General features: G+C 34.4%; 2 protein-coding genes across 2 annotated transcripts in view; both read left to right on the top strand.

Annotated features, from left to right (window-relative positions):
• The window catches only part of LOC120343325 (receptor-type tyrosine-protein phosphatase C-like), a 39,835-nt gene that overhangs the window by 3,121 nt on the left and 19,440 nt on the right, over positions 1 to 17,274 (top strand). The window contains exons 5-13 of the mRNA XM_078111311.1: positions 192 to 368; positions 664 to 871; positions 1,195 to 1,297; positions 1,715 to 1,846; positions 2,227 to 2,382; positions 2,722 to 2,807; positions 2,998 to 3,079; positions 3,417 to 3,478; positions 3,616 to 3,722. Coding sequence (XP_077967437.1) covers positions 192 to 368; positions 664 to 871; positions 1,195 to 1,297; positions 1,715 to 1,846; positions 2,227 to 2,382; positions 2,722 to 2,807; positions 2,998 to 3,079; positions 3,417 to 3,478; positions 3,616 to 3,722 — 1,113 coding nt within the window. The remainder of the gene's footprint in view (positions 1 to 191; positions 369 to 663; positions 872 to 1,194; positions 1,298 to 1,714; positions 1,847 to 2,226; positions 2,383 to 2,721; positions 2,808 to 2,997; positions 3,080 to 3,416; positions 3,479 to 3,615; positions 3,723 to 17,274) is intronic.
• Positions 3,882 to 9,916, top strand: LOC144421090 (receptor-type tyrosine-protein phosphatase alpha-like). Its single transcript, XM_078111312.1, has 14 exons — positions 3,882 to 3,965; positions 4,318 to 4,382; positions 4,974 to 5,108; positions 5,286 to 5,417; positions 5,550 to 5,701; positions 5,833 to 5,968; positions 6,137 to 6,240; positions 6,687 to 6,817; positions 7,115 to 7,191; positions 7,579 to 7,701; positions 8,098 to 8,232; positions 8,418 to 8,557; positions 8,653 to 8,788; positions 9,094 to 9,916. The coding sequence occupies exons 1-14, from the start codon at positions 3,896 to 3,898 to the stop codon at positions 9,172 to 9,174; spliced, it is 1,617 nt and encodes a 538-aa protein (XP_077967438.1). The 5' UTR covers positions 3,882 to 3,895; the 3' UTR covers positions 9,175 to 9,916.

Genomic DNA, 17,274 nt, shown 5'->3' on the forward strand with positions numbered 1-17,274 from the left:
TTATGCAACAACCACAAATGCAACCAGTGGAGGTCTACCCGGCCCGGTTTTAAAACCAAGTCTGGAGATATAGAATTTTATTTGGGATATAGAATTTATAAATTTTAAATGAACAAAAATTTCACTGTTGCTAACGCCTATCGCCGTATGAAAAACTAACAATTTGAAAATACCTGATTCTAAACGTTTAGACTGAGCCATGCTTAACAACGTCAACTTGCCTCAGCCAATATGCCACAAGCACGAATGCAACCACTGGAGGTCGACCCGGTCCTGTTACAAAACCAAGTCTGAAAATGACTTATGATGGCTCTTGCAATGTATCTTGGTTAACAGTAATGAAGGCAGGATATATATCCGGTTTCAAGGTTTGTATACTGCCTACTGACGGCGTGGATGTGACGGCGTATTTGACATGACGAATCCTATTTCTTTCTGTTTAAATGTAGATAATATCACGTGAAATGAAAACGTCATTTATAATAGTAATATAGAATTTCAAGTGGTTAAAGTCGATTTAGTTTAGTTTTATTGTTTCAGCATATACAACTCTTTGAAATTGAACTCTATCTTTGAGACTATGTTCTATACTGAAAAATAGAGAATAATATTGCGTAAATTGTGAAAACAATTATACCTGAAAAACTAATCATTTTATTTTAGCTTATTATCAGTTCAACAAAAGCCATAGTGTCGTCGTACAATAAAGATAATTTTCAAAGAAATGAAATATTTCTACCACCCGAGGAAACCTCACATGTTCTTCCAAAGGTTTTCAATAGAAAATACCATGTATCTATTCAAGCAAAAACTTGTGCAGGATTTGGACCAGAGTCAGACGCAGTGGGGGAATGTGTTACCGATACTAATGGTGAATTTTTTTAGTTACTCTATGAATTCGTTTTAGGCTCCAGTAATTTGATATCAAAGTCGAATCGATTTATTTCCGGATATCAATAGTCATCATAGAATCTCCTGTACTTACGGAATAATCATTTTTAAATTATTTAGTTAAAAAAAAATCTTTATTGCATTTCCCTAAGATTTAACTTGCAATTGCGGGCCAAGACCGATTTCATAAAAATGTAGATTGCGTTAAAAATACCGCATTCGAGTAGCCTTTATTTTAATTCACATGCGTACTGAATTATAATAAAAATGAAATAAAACTATTGCTGTTGTTTGTAATTACAGCACCGTCCAACATCCAGACACCAACAACCAGCGATAAAATAACTAATTCCGGAATAATGGGATTTTCAATTAACGTTCCAGTTGAAACGAATGGTCCCTTAAGGTGATTCGAATATATATATAAAATATAAATACATAAATAGTTTATTCTAATACTCCATAATACTCTATACACAAATATAAAATGGAGTATTAATGTTTCTCGATATAGTAAAATGTTTTTCAACACAGAGATGCAAATGGACGCTTTAAATAGGTCAAATTCAATATGTAGTCAGGCCTAAGTTGCCCATTGTGAAATTACATTCCAAATAAAATAATCGAAATACTGGTTTTGAGATCTTGGAAAACTCAATCCAAGCTATATCAACCACCAGACTACAACAAATTTGGTAGGAACAAATAAGCAAAAAAATAACTTCTCTATTGTATATATATATATATTATATTCTTAAGATAGTAAATATTATCAGTGAATGCTCAAATATTTCCTGATCAATTTAATCTTATACAATATTAGTTGTTACTTTATCGTCGTTCAAGTCAACGTGGGGAGTAAAATATTGACCGATTTCAACAATGCACGTATGAGTAAACTGAATAATTCAGAACTCAAGGATGAATATATTGCAATAGCTTTAAACAGAACCAGGTATGATTCAGACATAAAGTTTTGCAAGCGTATTTCTTGTGTGGAATGTGACTGTTGCCAAAACATATAATCTATCTGATCAGCTACTTACTTCGTTGAAGTAGATGTAAGTAGGCGTAGCATAACAATAACACATAATGATAGTTAGGTATTATATTCTGCATAGGTCCAATAACAAAAAATGTGAGTGGGTATGTTCTATATACAATATTATGAAATGCATTAAACTAAATATATCGTAGATTATATACTTTGTATTCAAACACTAGAACCCTCAATATTGAAAAATATTTTTAGTAAACAGAATTATGCATATATAAACAAAAAGCTACGTCCACACCGAAAACACTATGTAATACCGTTTTTTTTTTCTTTCAAAGCGTCAGGCAAAATCGTTCGAAAATAAATCTGATTCTTGGAGATCAAGCAAAATCGAGATGTGACATTACAGGAAAAAATAATGGTGATGAAGGAAAAAATTCGGAAAATGTGTATGTTGCGTACAATAAACGATTGTCAGTCGCTAAAACTTACAGGTACGAGAATAAAGTTTCCGCTTATCGAATATTAAACTTCACTGCTTCTATATGAGTATCCCAAATATGCGAGTCCCACCTGCCCTACGTTCCTCGTCGTACCTCGTAACAAGTGGGACACGCCATTTTTGAGACACCGCCTCTGTATTGCAAGATTTTAGTTCTATTTTATGTGTGAAAAGAATAAATAGATAAGCATATATTCTGGATAACGGATATATATCTGCATATCAGCTGCGAAGAAAATATCTTTGAAACTATAGCTTTCTGAAAATTGAAATATAAACCATATGTATTGTAATTTTGAACCTAACTACAAGCCACCTTTGTATGTTGCAGAATATTTCTTGTGAGTTCTACACCAACTAAGAAAGGTGTTTCATTTGGTGCTAGTGACGCACTCGTGATTGGGAAACCGTTCGCAGGTGATGAAAAAAATTTCCTTTTTTTTGGCAAAAGTGAACATTTTTTACACGAAATGAAAATTTCACAATAATGTTAGCTTGCAACACCTCAAACAAAATTTTGCATAAGCCATAATATAATAAAACGTTATATTATATATAAGTTATTATGTATTATATAAGTTATATATATAATATTCTATTGTTGCAGAAGAGTGGAAAACTTTCCTTAATATTGGACTGGCCGTGGTAGTATGCATATTGCTAGCTGTTGGAATCGTTTTCATAGTCAGGTATTTAACTTTTTAATAAGATCAATAGGTTTGAAAACATTTTGAGGTCTTCGACAAATAAAATTGTTCAATAAGATTGGAACAATAACCCATGCTACCATTCGAATACTTTTTCAATTGTTCTCTGTAAATGTGGCCGTTGTTTAATTATCGACTTGAATGCTTTGTGAAGCATGACTTATATTTTGATACGAAGCAGAACACAGTTGGTTTCAAGATCGCTGGAAAAAACTAGGTCATTTGACTCGAATGAAATATGTGATTGACACCCAAAATTAAGTACCCCTTTTCATCTCCTTATCTGGTGTAACCAAAAATAAATTTTTACTTGTAATAGACAAAGAAAAAAATCTAACAAGAAAATTGATCAAATTGTTCAATATCGGAACAATCAACAAGGTAATCACGTTTATGAATTTTTGGTAATGAATAGTTGCATTCGGAACGTATTAGTAAGCTAAAACATACACACAACAAACAATTCAATAAATTGTACTGCTTTCCTGTATTTTTGAATGAGTATTTTTATTAAGCAGTTGAAGAAGAAGAAATACCAAGCACAAATGTTGCACTTAGTTATTTTGAAGAATACTACAGGAATCTGTTTCATAATGAGAAAGCATTGTTTCACGAACAGTTCAAGGTAATCTGGACCCAGTTGGGAAAATTGTTGATTTAATTTGCACAAAAGCATAATAAAATTTACTTTGCTAAACCATGAAATAACTGATACTACGCATATGATATGAAAAAAATTGTACGTGCATTAATTTGTATATGACATCATTTGTATATGAGATCGAATCAAAAGCAAATATGAAAAGTACAACGTTCGCATCTACGCCTGAATTAAAAAGGAAAAATAGATATAAAAACATATTACCATGTTAGTGACAAATGTAATACCCTTATTTTCATTTTTAAATACGACGTATTTATTATACTCATTACACTCTGTCTGAGGGTCTGCACAAGCGACCACTGGTAGGTAAGTACTTTCTGGTTCGCCATTACATACCCAATGCTCGCTTTGAGCGAGATGAAAGGCGTGAAACTTGAACTCTGGGTTTTCACCTGCGATGCCATCATAGTTTCAGCCACTCAGCTGCCGCGCCCTTCACTGTTGCTATGACTATATTTAAACAGTCATTTAAGAATAAAAAGAGAATCTAAAATAACATTGCAAAAATAAAAAAAAACGGAATATTTTTACTCAACGTTTGTTGTCTTTCTTATAGATGACGAAACTCGTGTTTGGATCAAAGCAAATGACACTGGATACATCAATGCATGCTACGTTAATGTAAGTGGTTTTTGCATTACAGCTATGATTTAAAATAGATATATAATTCACACACTCAGATATTGGGCTAGTTTTTGGGTCGCTTTTGCATTTTGACCTTGGAATTTATGTGTGTGATATATAAAGTCAAGTATTACACTTCAAAGTATATAATACAATTTTGGTGCTCCTGAAGTATGAGCACCAAGATGTCGCACAACCTGAACTCTAACCTGGTACACAACCTGAGTTCAGGTTGTGCGCCATCTTGGTGCGAATACTTCAGGAGGTCCACAATTTTTTACTTTACAACGCTATCTGTATATATGTATAAAACTGAAAGATATACAGGGTGTCCAAAATATTTCGCCCGATTTCATAGTAATGACAATTTGAAAAAATTCTGTCTTCGTTTATCAATAGTTCTTATTGCGCTTGTAGTTCTCATTTATCATACAATATATTAAAACTTACAATAATATTACGAGCAAATTTTTCGATTGTTATTACTATAAAATCGGGCGAAAATTTTTGGTCGAACTATATATATTTATATATATATAATACAATATTTTACTTTCTGCTAACCAACCATGTTTTTGACATCAACAGGGTTATGCTAAATCACGTAAATATATCGCAACTCAAGGTCCTTTACCAACAACTGTTGATGATTTTTGGTTGATGGTTGTTGAGCAGGAATGTAAAGTCATTGTTATGCTGGCAAAGTGTTTTGAAGCAGGAAAAGTAAGCAAAATCGTTAGCGATACAGAAATTTATATAAAGATAATATTTATATATATATATACGTACATGTATTAAAACTGCAAATGACGTATATATGTATTGAACAAATTAACTGTTGAAAAAGCATGAATATATTGTTTAATTTATTTAAGGCTACTTTTTATTTTGTACTTGTAGAAAAAATGTCAAAAATACTGGCCAGACTATGGAATTACTTCTAGTTTTGGAGTAGTTAAAATTGTTAACTCAGAAGAAGTAAAGTTTTCCGGCTTTATACGAAGAACATTCCAAGTAGAAACAAATGATGGGGTTAGTATAATTTTGTTTCATAAGCAGGCAAAAAGTTCATTAGGTCCTTCTGGTTGATAAAATTCTAATTTTCTTTCAAATATGTCACGTGAAAATGAGTATGGCAATGGGATTCAAGCGATTCTCTTTTAGAATATAGCAATGGAAGTATTGCAATATCAATATGTAAACTGGCCGGACCATGACATACCATTCACAACATCGAATCTTATTAGAATGCATAAAGTTGTGATTCAATGTCAAGAAGAGTTTGGAGATGATGCGCCGATGATTGTGCATTGCAGGTAACTGCTATATTTTCTTTTGCGAAACTAAAAAGTATTTCAGATATTTAACGCGTACAAAGATGATGATTTGAAGATAACATAGATTAGGAAATATTTTGAGTATTGAGTGAAATTAATATTTATTTTAGTGCTGGTGCTGGAAGGACGGGAACATTTATAGGATACGACTATTTGCTCGAAGAAGGAAGAGATACAGGAAATGTTGATGTATTACAATGCGTATTGAAGATGAGATCCCAACGTGTCGACATGATACAAAATTGCGTGAGTGTTTATCTTTTATTAATAATTGATTTTAAAGAGTTCCAACATAAAAATAATTGAAAACTACCATATTACCAATTTCTGTCAGTTTTATATAATAATTTGAATTGGAGATAATGCTGCCAATAGAAAGAGAATTTAAAATTTGAGCAATCTTTGTATCTTTAGGACCAATACGTACTTCTACACAAGTTGATTCTGGAAAACTACCTATTTGAAAATACTGATTATAATGCACAAGATATTGGGCACGAATTTCAAGAAATAACAAGGTAAGATTAACCATGAAGTAGAGCTAGAAATTGCATCTAAAACAAAAGAACAGTGCTCAAATATATGTACAAGAAGCATTACGGATACACAGTAGATTACCGGCAGCATCGCAGACTCCACGTCGCCTGATGACCAGATGGCAACGAATGCAAACCGCCAGATGGTGCGTAATTTTGATGACGTCATCACACACAAAAACGAATCCTATATAGCCCACAGAAACTTTTTAAGAAGTGTAGTAATAGCCTTCTAGCGAAAATACAATCTTTATCCATTGAATCAATGTATTGTCGTAAATGAAAAAAGCGATTTTTTCATAACCACGAGAATACAAAAGAATCAATTGTCCACTGGCTGGGACGAAGTAAAACTAGTATTTCTATATTTGCTGTTATTTCATTGAAGGGTTAGGTATTGAAAATGTAATTTTGCATATTCTATTTAGCCAGGAAAAACGGATCGAGTTTCTTGCTGAATTTGAGAAATTGTCAATATTAGAACCTTTGAAATGTTCTAAACTGATGGGAAGACGTTATGAAAATAGGAGATACAATATATCAGACGATGTGATTCCATGTAAGTGGAATTATATATTATAATAATGTATATTATTTCGTCTCTCTTTTTACATTTCTTATTGGACACGTAGTGGACATAACAATCGTTTCAATATTATGTTGTTGTTGTTCTTCGACACGTTTTGAAGTAATCGCTTTTCTCTTTGATTACTGGACCAATTGCTTTGAAATTTTCAGTGAGTAAAGATTATATTTTGTGCTAGAGGGCTATTACTTTTATTTTTTGCCATGACGTCATCAAAATTATGTGGCTACGTGTCCATATATTTGAGGATAGCTCTCTTGTTTTCCTCAGACGATCACAATGCAGTTGTTTTGGTAATGTGCAACAATGAAGGAAGTGTGCCATATGTAAATGCATCGTGGATAGAGGTGAGACAAATGAGTCACTGCTGTCGGGATATTTTTGAAAATCACAGATCTTCATTAACACCGACTTTGGTATATGGCCAACATGTTTAAAGTATTCTATCCAATTAAGGAGTCCAGCTGCACACCAACACAAACGTATTGCTGTAACCTTTCGGCCGACCAGAATCAGACTTCCTCAGACAAGCAGTTTACAACAATAATTTTATTGAATATTTTGAGTTGAAGATAATGCTGCCAATAGAAAGAGAATTCAAAATTTGAGCAACTTTTTTTTATCTTTAGAACCAATACGTACATCTACACAAGTTGATTCTGATGTTTAGAGTAGTTATCAAATGTTAACTTTTATCATTAGTCACATCTTGATATAATGCTTATTTATCACAGACTTACGATGAGAGCACCAGTATGATTGCAGCACAAGCACCGATGAGCGAAGGAATTCCATTTTTTTGGAGATCTATACTGGATAACAGAGTTAATACTATTATCATGCTATCTCGCGTTGAGGTAAAATTCTGTAAATGCTATATTTTGCTTCAGTAAACCTATTTGAAGTTAGTTTAGGATTTTTACAAAACAAATATCCACTAAAACAGCATCATTTTATGCCGCCCAATCATTTATCATTCCGGACTCAGATTAACGCAAGGCTCATCGCTTTTTCTCGTAGTATCATACCGTTGAGCAGCGGCTCAAAATTATTGCCTTTTTATATTGGCATAATTGTTACTAATCAATTACCTCGGATATTTTTCAATATTTTACTATATAGTTATACAAAATATCCATAAAGTAAGCATAGGAATTCAAATATTTATTAAGTGAAAAATGAAAATCCCTAAAATATACAATCGCACATACAATCTACAACTTCCAAAGATGATATACTACTTTCCTACACAGGAATGCATTCAGTATTGGCCACATGATGTTCGCGCTACGTTGAGCATGGAAAACGTTTCTGTTACTTTGATGGAAGAAAATATAAATGGATCAATATCTCGTAGAATTTTTAAAGTGTTCAGAGGAAGCCAACAGGTGAAAATACATAAAAATTATATTATATTTTTATACTAGAAAACGATACTGATAACTGTTCATAATAAAAATTTGATATTATAGAACTTACAAATATATGTCGCATCCATTTTCAAAATCTTTGTTAAAGCACGAAGGACAGTGCAAATATATTAATATCTAAGAGTGACGAGTTTTAAATTTAGACTCATGTTACTCAAATACAATATTCTGACTGGAGCAATGAACAATGCCCAGAAGATGGAAGCATTGTTTTGGATATCATAGGAGAGATGCAGAGAAATGCAAGAAGTGTGCAGGGATCAGCTTGTCTTATCCACTGCACGTACGTAATTTAATATAAATTTCCATACGTGTCAACTATATAGTGATGAAGAATTTCAAAAATCGTTAGACATTAATTTTTGCTTATTATCATAGCGACGGAGCTGGACGCACTGGAGCATTTTGCGCAATCGCAAATTTGATAGAGAGATTGAAACACGAGAATAAAGTTGATGTTTTCCGAGCAGTGAAAGATTTGCGTGATTGCAGACAAGGAATGGTTCAGACTTTGGTAAATGCTTCTACATGATATTTCTAGATGGATTTCAAAAAAATTTCATGTGAGAATCTAAATACACGACTGCGTTGGATCTTTAACATTGATTGTTCATTGTACATTGCAAAAACTCACATATACAACCTTAATTCTGGTATTAATTTAGTCATTAAGCAACAAGGCTCTCATTTTTTACGGCTTGTTGTTATTCAATTCTATATACACGCCTGTGAGCCCAATATTGCCTATCTCTGTATATTCAGTTGCTTTTAAGTATTGTTGTCACGAAAACTAAAATAACGAAGATATTATAATTGCAGGAACAATACAAATTTTGTCATACTGCAATCTGCAACTACATGAAGTCGTTTGAGATCTATTCCAACTTTGAAAATAAATGACTGAACAATGTATATACGTATATGCTTTATAATTATTCTACTATACAATCTATTCTACTATCTATTACATTATAAGACTTCAGAGACGTGAGGGCCAAAGCCTGAAAATAGCGAATAATCTGGTTGAAATTTAACCCTAAATCATTTTATTTATTAATAAAGTTTGCAGTCCGCCTAGTATTACTGATTTCTGCGTGGTGCGCCCCTTATGGCTGCATTTAAAAAAACCAATCAAACCCGATTTGCAAGTCTGAGTCTATACTGTTGTCTTACGTGAAACGAGTGTGCCATTCCGTAAATATTCCCTTATTGGCTAGCAGTCAGGTTGCTTTAGTAGAAACGTGGATCTATTTTGTCGTGAAGCATTTTTTTTATCGATTATAATCGGTAAGTATGTTGATAGGTCTGTTTATCTGTTAGATGCACGCGATATCTCACAAAAGCGAGTTTGAATCTGCTCCAAATTTTGCATGTGCAACCATCATGGCTCGGATCAGAAGCCTATTGATTTTCGATGAATTATGTCGTATAATTAGCAAGGTATTGATTAATTAGTGATAGGACACACGGTGTCACTATGGAGTAAGAGCGCTGTTTCGGGGGATCCTCTAACCATCGATTGATAAGTCTTAGGTCTCCGACCAATATTCTCGTTTTCTGATTGGGTCTTTTATTCCCAATACCAGAAGTTCCCTTTTTTGTCTGTTTCATATATCCAATCACTACATTTTTCCAGCGAGATATAGCTTTTACCATAAAGTAGATGATTATTGATATTCAATTTGGTTCGATTAAGCAGGCTTTGGGTATTTTCTGAAACTAATTTGCCGAAACTCAATGACAAACGCCACGTTTTAACGTAATGAAACAACGGTTTGAGATATCACTGGTAAAAGTATGTCCAATATATATAAGTATATCCAACCATCATGTTTTTCTTCAATATATAGCTTTCACTATATATATATGTGTGTGTGTGTGTGTGTATATTAAAAATCATTCGCTATTCGTCATTACAGTCAATAATGTCAAGTGTGTTTGTATGTTTGTTTATTTAAGCATTGATTATTGAAAAGTAGAGATATCATCAAGATCTTCAAATTGGTTCGATTGGATACCAGGCTTTTGAGTATTTTCTGAAACTTATTTGCCGATACTTATTGAAATAACGCCACTGTTAAAACTTAATCAAGCAACGGTTTAATTTAAACGGTTTGAGATTTCATTGGTAAAGAGTTTTTCTTGAGTTAATTAATGAATTATAATCACTGATTTCTGCAATAGGTTTACTGAATTTTTTACTGATGAGTTCGGCAACGTGTTATACATATACAACCTATTTACTCCATTTGCATATATCAGTAGCGAATTCATATTGATGGTTACTGTGGATGTCAATAATTTCAGCCACTTAGTGCTGATAGCGCATACGATTTTCGCAAAACGACGTCGTAACATGATTTATTTCTCATGCGATTTGCGGTGACAGACTTTTTATGCAATCATTTTATGACATGCAATATGGGTTTCGCATTGTTTTTCGTATTTATAATTTGGTATTTATCACGTGTATTTGTATTAAGATTTAAGAGTAGATCTATTCAATTATCTGCTACTTGTAATATATCAATTCGTTGTTCATCTCTACAATATATGTGCATTTAAAACAGCAACATTACGTGTTTGATGACTCTGATGGTTGGGGTAGTCGATTCGAAATGCCCAGCCCTATTTATTACATTATTGGTAATGACTCATCAAAGGCTCTTCAAATATTGGCCTACTTGATTTTTCCGCGGAACTATAAGCTATACTTGTTACTTTGGCATAATTCCAGGCAAAATAACAAATAATAGGCTATTTCTTGACTTTTATATCTAATTGTAAACTATATGTGGGGTTTTTCCGCTTTTCTGATTCTATAATCAATTCTTTTGCTAAATTATCGATATATAACTTATTAGAGTTAGCCAGCAATGCAATATATGATAGAAGATATGCAGTTGGTGGTTACTTCGAGACTCAGTGATAGTCTGTTTCCTATATGAATTCCCTAGAAATGAAATAAGAAACAAACAAACGTCATATTAGTTGAACTAACCGGTCTTCTTCATTGATCTTCTCCATGGAACCTGGAGAGCTATGTTGAAGTCCACGCAAATCCATGCTCCACGTCCAAAAACTGCAATACAGGGCGAAGTTTGTCAAATTTTATTCCTATATTAACATTTTATTAATTAAGCGAGTACAAGTTTTCCATATCTATCCGTGTAGATCAGGGGTGGGCAACCATTTTCAGCTCGCGTGCCAAAATTGGCTAAATTTAACGACAAAATTCTTCCGCTTGCCGATCAAAATTAAAAACAATTCTTTGCTAGTTCCAAAGCAAAAATATACAATAATAAACCTTTAAACATACACAGACAGATTCACTATTCAGCGAAATTCAGTCTGACAAATAGATTAATTTTTCTTATTCTATAAATTAGTGAGACTTCTGATGTTGCATTATCGCTAAGAGAGATTTACATTGGGTTTATATTTTGTAACTTTCAAAAAAATACACGAATTACTGGTTATATCTGCCAGGCTACTCTTATTACGAGACTTAATAAAGTTCATAACTGAGATTCACAAGTATATTTAGATGAAAACATGGAGAGTAATGCAGTTGTAAAGTTTTTGGAACCGAAAAGATTTCGGGAATGGCTTACCAATCAAGCGTCAGAATAGAGCCAAATGGATGCTGAATAAATGCATTATTAAAGATGACTTAGCAAAGGCTCTTTAAATATTGGCCTACTTGATCTTTCCGCGGAACTATAGGCTATACTTGTTACTTTAGCATAATTTCAAGCGAAATAGTAACCTATTTCTTGACTTTTCCTTTCTAATTATAAACTATATGTTGAGTGTTTCCGCTTTTCTGAATCTATAATCATTTCTTTTGTTACATTATCGATATATAACTTAGAGTTAGCCAGCAATGCAATATGTTATAGGAGATATGCAGTTGGTGGTTACTCCAAGACTCAGTGATAGTTAGTCCTTATATGAATTCCCTAACAATGAAATAAGAAACAAACAAACGTCATATTAGTTGAACTAACCGGTCTAAAATTTGGGATACTGGTTATTAAGACATCTAACCACGTTCGTGGTGAAACTTATATGCAATGTTACTGGTATTCAGCATGGCAAGGTCTTCAGTGGTAAATTCAGCCAACAATATTTTTTGGCATTTCTTTCATATTCGTTGCCACCCATCTTTTTCTTACATTACACCCGTCAAATATTTACGGTGCCTGAGTATATCGGATCAGCCCGAAGTTGGTTTGGACAACAATGTAACTGGTACTTTAACAATTTAACTTACAGTAAGATTAGCTCTCTAAAAACCTGCTGCCCGTACTGGTACATTTATTACATAAAACGCCATTGCTTGGTCGCCTACCTTCAGTCGAAAAGCTAATCAAATAAAAGTTTAGTGCAAACCATTATTACTCATTATACATAGTGTTTAATTTACAAAACATAGTCTGAGTAATTTTTAGGGCTGAGTTCGCGGACTATTCATTCGTCTACTCTACAAAAACAAAATTAGTTTATTATTGGAATATGAGAAATGACTATTCACAGGTGCAAAATATATGTATTTTATCGACCCAACATATTATTCAAGAGACCATTCCAGTTTCGTTGTTATCACAAGCATATTCCTCACGTTGCGGGCGTTCAGCTGCTACGGATCTTTGTGACATAACAGATAAACTATTGTAGGTTTTCATGAATTGTGAACGGATCTGAATGTATCGTTATGCGAATATTACATGTTGTAGAGCAGGGCTACTCAACTATTTTCATCAAAGGTTCGTTCACAAACTTTTAAAATCACCTGGATCAGAATATACTATACTACAGAAACAAGTTAATGTTCACCACCATGTCTAAAAATCAGTGAAAAATGTATGAAAAACTAGACTACAGTTTTTATGCCGGCATTGACATCTTTTTGATCAGTGAGTGAGTCGATGCTCTGAGGAACTTGTATTACAATGACAATTTTCCACTGCGGTTTAAAAAAAAGCTTTACATCACAAGAAGTAGCCGCGGTCCAAGTTTAGCACTCGAAAGATTCGGATTCGGACCGGTTGAGTAGCCCTGTTGTAGAGCGCAGACGAAAGGCTTGAAGAGCAGGATGGCGATGGTTTATAAACTGGACACAGTGCAACGCGAGAAATCATAGTTTGCACCATACCAGCGGTCCCAACTATTTTCACTCATGGGCCAATTTCATACAAATATCAGGCTTCCAATGTACCCAACTACGATTATGGAATGATGTAGTATAATTCAATATACGGGGAATACCAGAAACACTTAATAACCGGTTCCAAACAGACCACCCAACCTTTGCCGGGACTTTATTATTGCAGTAATAGATATCAGTGTGTCAGATTATCCCACAGTTACTCACAATTTAATCTATCGATGACTAACACTCCAAACAAAGGCTAAATAAAACATGAAAATCATCCACTTACGAATCAAAAAGTCCAAAACTCATTGACAGACGTCAGCTCCCCAACAACCGCAGAACAAATAGAGCGACGTGTGGCAAATTTATAGTTGCCAGATTGAGGATCGGCGTAAACAACCAAGGTTATTTGAAGTATGTTTGGGGCTACTATATTATAAAGAATGGAAACTATACATTCAAATCATCTCTAATATCTCCAGTTTTAGACGATAAATCGGTCCATAGAATCCAATTCAAAGCTTCTGCGTTTATATAATTGCACGAATATTGCAAAATTGGCATGAATATATATCTAGTAGGCTTAACAACAAAATGATAAAAATGTGAAAAAATATACGTTTCATTCATATTTGTCCATCTTCGAATGTATATTTCACTGCTAATGGCATAATTCAAATGACCTCCCCCTAGCCTTCCGAGCGAGTATGGCCACTGAGTTTAGCTGTCTTTCGGATAAGAACTATTGTAGCGCATACGGTGGATATGGGATTTTTAGCATTGTTCCAGCGCAAATCTGTGAAGACCAATGGGACATACAGGTTTTTTTCTCTATCTAGTGTTACGGGTTCTCAACACATGACTCGACGTTATCAACTTATATTAACGGTAAACATAGAAAGCACCGCACAGTAGAACAGTCAAAAAAATACTACCACGTTTTACAAGAATAACCAAGGACATGAAACATGGGTGGCGCTATAGGGTATATTACGTCATATCGTAACATCCCCCTTTTCATAAAAAGTATTAATACATAAATGTTCACGGCATGTATCTATCAGGAGTACGAATGATTCTAGTTCGTGTTCTGCGTTGTCTGAAATTCGGAGTCACCGGTCTCTCGTTCGATTCCGCTTCATCTGAACGAGGAGTTTCAGAATTGTTCGCTTCATTTGACGTTAGTTGTGGCTCTGCATGCGAAGCTGGTCCCTGTTTTATTTCCTTCTTGTCAACGTATGTTGGTCTTAAAAACCATCTATTCCTCCTGTAGTCTCTTCCATCGATATTCACGCGATATGACCTTGGAGACAATTGCTCAGTGCAAGCACCAAATCTCCATCTCCCTTTGTTTTCAATAGCTTTCATGAGCACTTTTTGGCCTTTGTGAAGCTTCGAAAGTTGTTGTGCCACGATCGTAATATTTCTTAGATCTTGCACGTTTCTGCTCAATTTTTGATTTGACATTTCTCTCAACTTTCGGCGCGAGCAGTTTCTTCGATATTGGAATAAAACATCTTGTGCGACGGGACATTAGTCTTTGACTAGGAGAACTGTCCATACCATCTGTTGGCATATTTCTCCATTCGAGTATAGCTTTATATACATCTGAGCAGTCTCTTCGTGCCTTTTTAATCAGATTCTTTGCTATCTTGACGGCTGATTCAGCTTTACCGTTCGACTTGCTATGCAGCGGAGATGACCTTCGATGCAGAAATTCCCAACTTTTGGCAAATTCTCGAAATTCAGCATTTGCAAATTGTGGACCATTGTCGGAGATCACTGTATCTGGTTTGCCATGTCTGCTTAAATTCTTCTTGCAGCATCTGATCACCCCGATCTCGCAGTTGCGTTATTCAGTTCGAGTTCCCAAAAATCTGAATAGTAATCGACAGTAATTAAATATTGCTTGTTAAACACAAAAAATAAATCCATTCCTATTTTACCCCATGGCTGGTTAGGAATTTCACTGCTTATTAACGGTTCTCGTTGATTGTCACGTGCATGTTCCATACATACACTACACTGACCAATATAGTCTTTGATTTCTTGGCTCATTCGAGGCCAAAATACTATATCTCGGGCCTTTCTCAAGCATGATTCAATACCCATGTGACATTCATGAATGCGTTTAAGCGTTTCGGGCCTCGGTGTCTTAGGAATTACTATTCTATGGCTTTTGTACAAAACATTGTTTTGGTAGCCAAGTTCATCTCTATAGTTCCAGAATTCTTTCAGGCAATCATCGACTTCACCTTTTGTTTCTGGCCAGCCAACTCTAATTACTTTTTTAAGCATTCGCCATATGCATAATCGGCAAAATTTATCTTGTTTAATTATCTCTAAAGTTCTTTTCTTCGCCAATTTGAAAATTTTCAAAACTGTCCTTTGCGGGTTGGGGTACAGGTACATTATCATTTGTGCACAACCTAGAGAGTGTATCTGCTATATGCATTTCTCCTTCAGGCTTGTACTGGACTTTTAAATTGTACTTTTGCAGTCTAAGCAACATTCGCTGTAATCGTTTGGGTGCTGCTAACATAGATTTTTGAAAAATAGCATCTAACGGATTGTGATCACTTTCTACAGTCACTTTTCGACCAAAAATATAATGATCAAATCGTTCGCATCCAAACACGATCGCCAAACATTCTTTTTCAATTTGTGCGTAACGACGCTCTGTTGTCGTTAACGAACGCGAGGCAAAAGTAACAGGCTTACCTTCTTGTAACAGAGTTGCCCCTAATGCGACTTTGCTCGCATCACATTGTAAGGTTACCTCTTTTGAAATATCATAATATTGTAGAATTGGTGCAGTTGTTGCTAACGTCTTGATATTTTCAAACGCATCACCAAGCCCTCTCATCCACTTGACATCTTTGTACGTCAATCTACGAAGAGGCTCACAAATTCTGATAGGTGTGGAAGAAATTTAGCAAGATAATTAACAAATCCTACAACACATTGTACCTGTTGTACATTTATTGGTTTGGGCATTTCAATAACACCTTGAATCTTCCGTGGATGTGGTAGAAGACCTTTATCAGTCAATAAATGACCTGGATATGGAACGGATTCCAGTTTGAACTTGATTTTACTTTTGTTCAATTTCAAATTTCTGCTCCTTGCCCTTTCAAAGAGTTTTATTACCTTCTGATCATGATCTCTTACCGCTTCTTCATATGTGTTTCCACTTCCAGCAACAAGTATATCATCGGCAATACAGCGTATATCTTCGAGACCTTCTAGAACTTCATTCAGTCGCCTCTGAAATGCTTCCGGAGCTGTCGAAATTCCAAACGCAAGCGTTTCCATCTGTATCTAGAAAATGGAGTTATAAAAGTAGTTAAATAGCTACTTTGTTCGTCAAGCTTGATTTGCCAGAATCCATCTTTTGCATCTAAAACGGAAAAAACTTTTGCGTTAGCTAACTCTGGTAAAACAACTTCAATATTTGGAATAGGATAATGAGAACGTCTTAAAGCATTATTTAGGTCTTTTGGGTCCAAGCATATCCGCAATTTACCAGGTTTTTTAACTGCTACCATATTGCTAATCCAGTCGGTAGGTGTGGTAACTTTAGCAATTACCCCTCTATTCTCTAATTCCTCTAGTTTATTTATAAGATCATTGCGCATTGCAAAGGCAATTCTCCGAGGTTGATGCTTTATTGGTAGAGCTTTGGTATCTATTTCTAGATGATATTCTCCCGGAAAACAACCTAGACCTTCAAAAACATCAGCGTACTTTTCTGAAATATCATCAACAGTTAAAGAATTTTCATGTTGAACTACAATAGATTGTACAGTACCTTGACTTTGAGGTACATTGACCTGCAAAAG

This window comes from Styela clava, chromosome 3 (genome assembly GCF_964204865.1).
Source record: "Styela clava chromosome 3, kaStyClav1.hap1.2, whole genome shotgun sequence".
NCBI classification, from domain to species: domain Eukaryota; kingdom Metazoa; phylum Chordata; class Ascidiacea; order Stolidobranchia; family Styelidae; genus Styela; species Styela clava.

Bases quoted from the DNA above. Each gene is read 5' to 3' on its own strand.
- LOC144421090 (XM_078111312.1), top strand. From the start codon at position 3,896: ATGAAAAGTACAACGTTCGCATCTACGCCTGAATTAAAAAGGAAAAAT. The intron at 4,383-4,973 runs GTAAGTGGTTTT...TGACATCAACAG, and splicing joins TCAATGCATGCTACGTTAAT to GGTTATGCTAAATCACGTAA. The intron at 8,789-9,093 runs GTAAATGCTTCT...TTATAATTGCAG, and splicing joins AAGGAATGGTTCAGACTTTG to GAACAATACAAATTTTGTCA.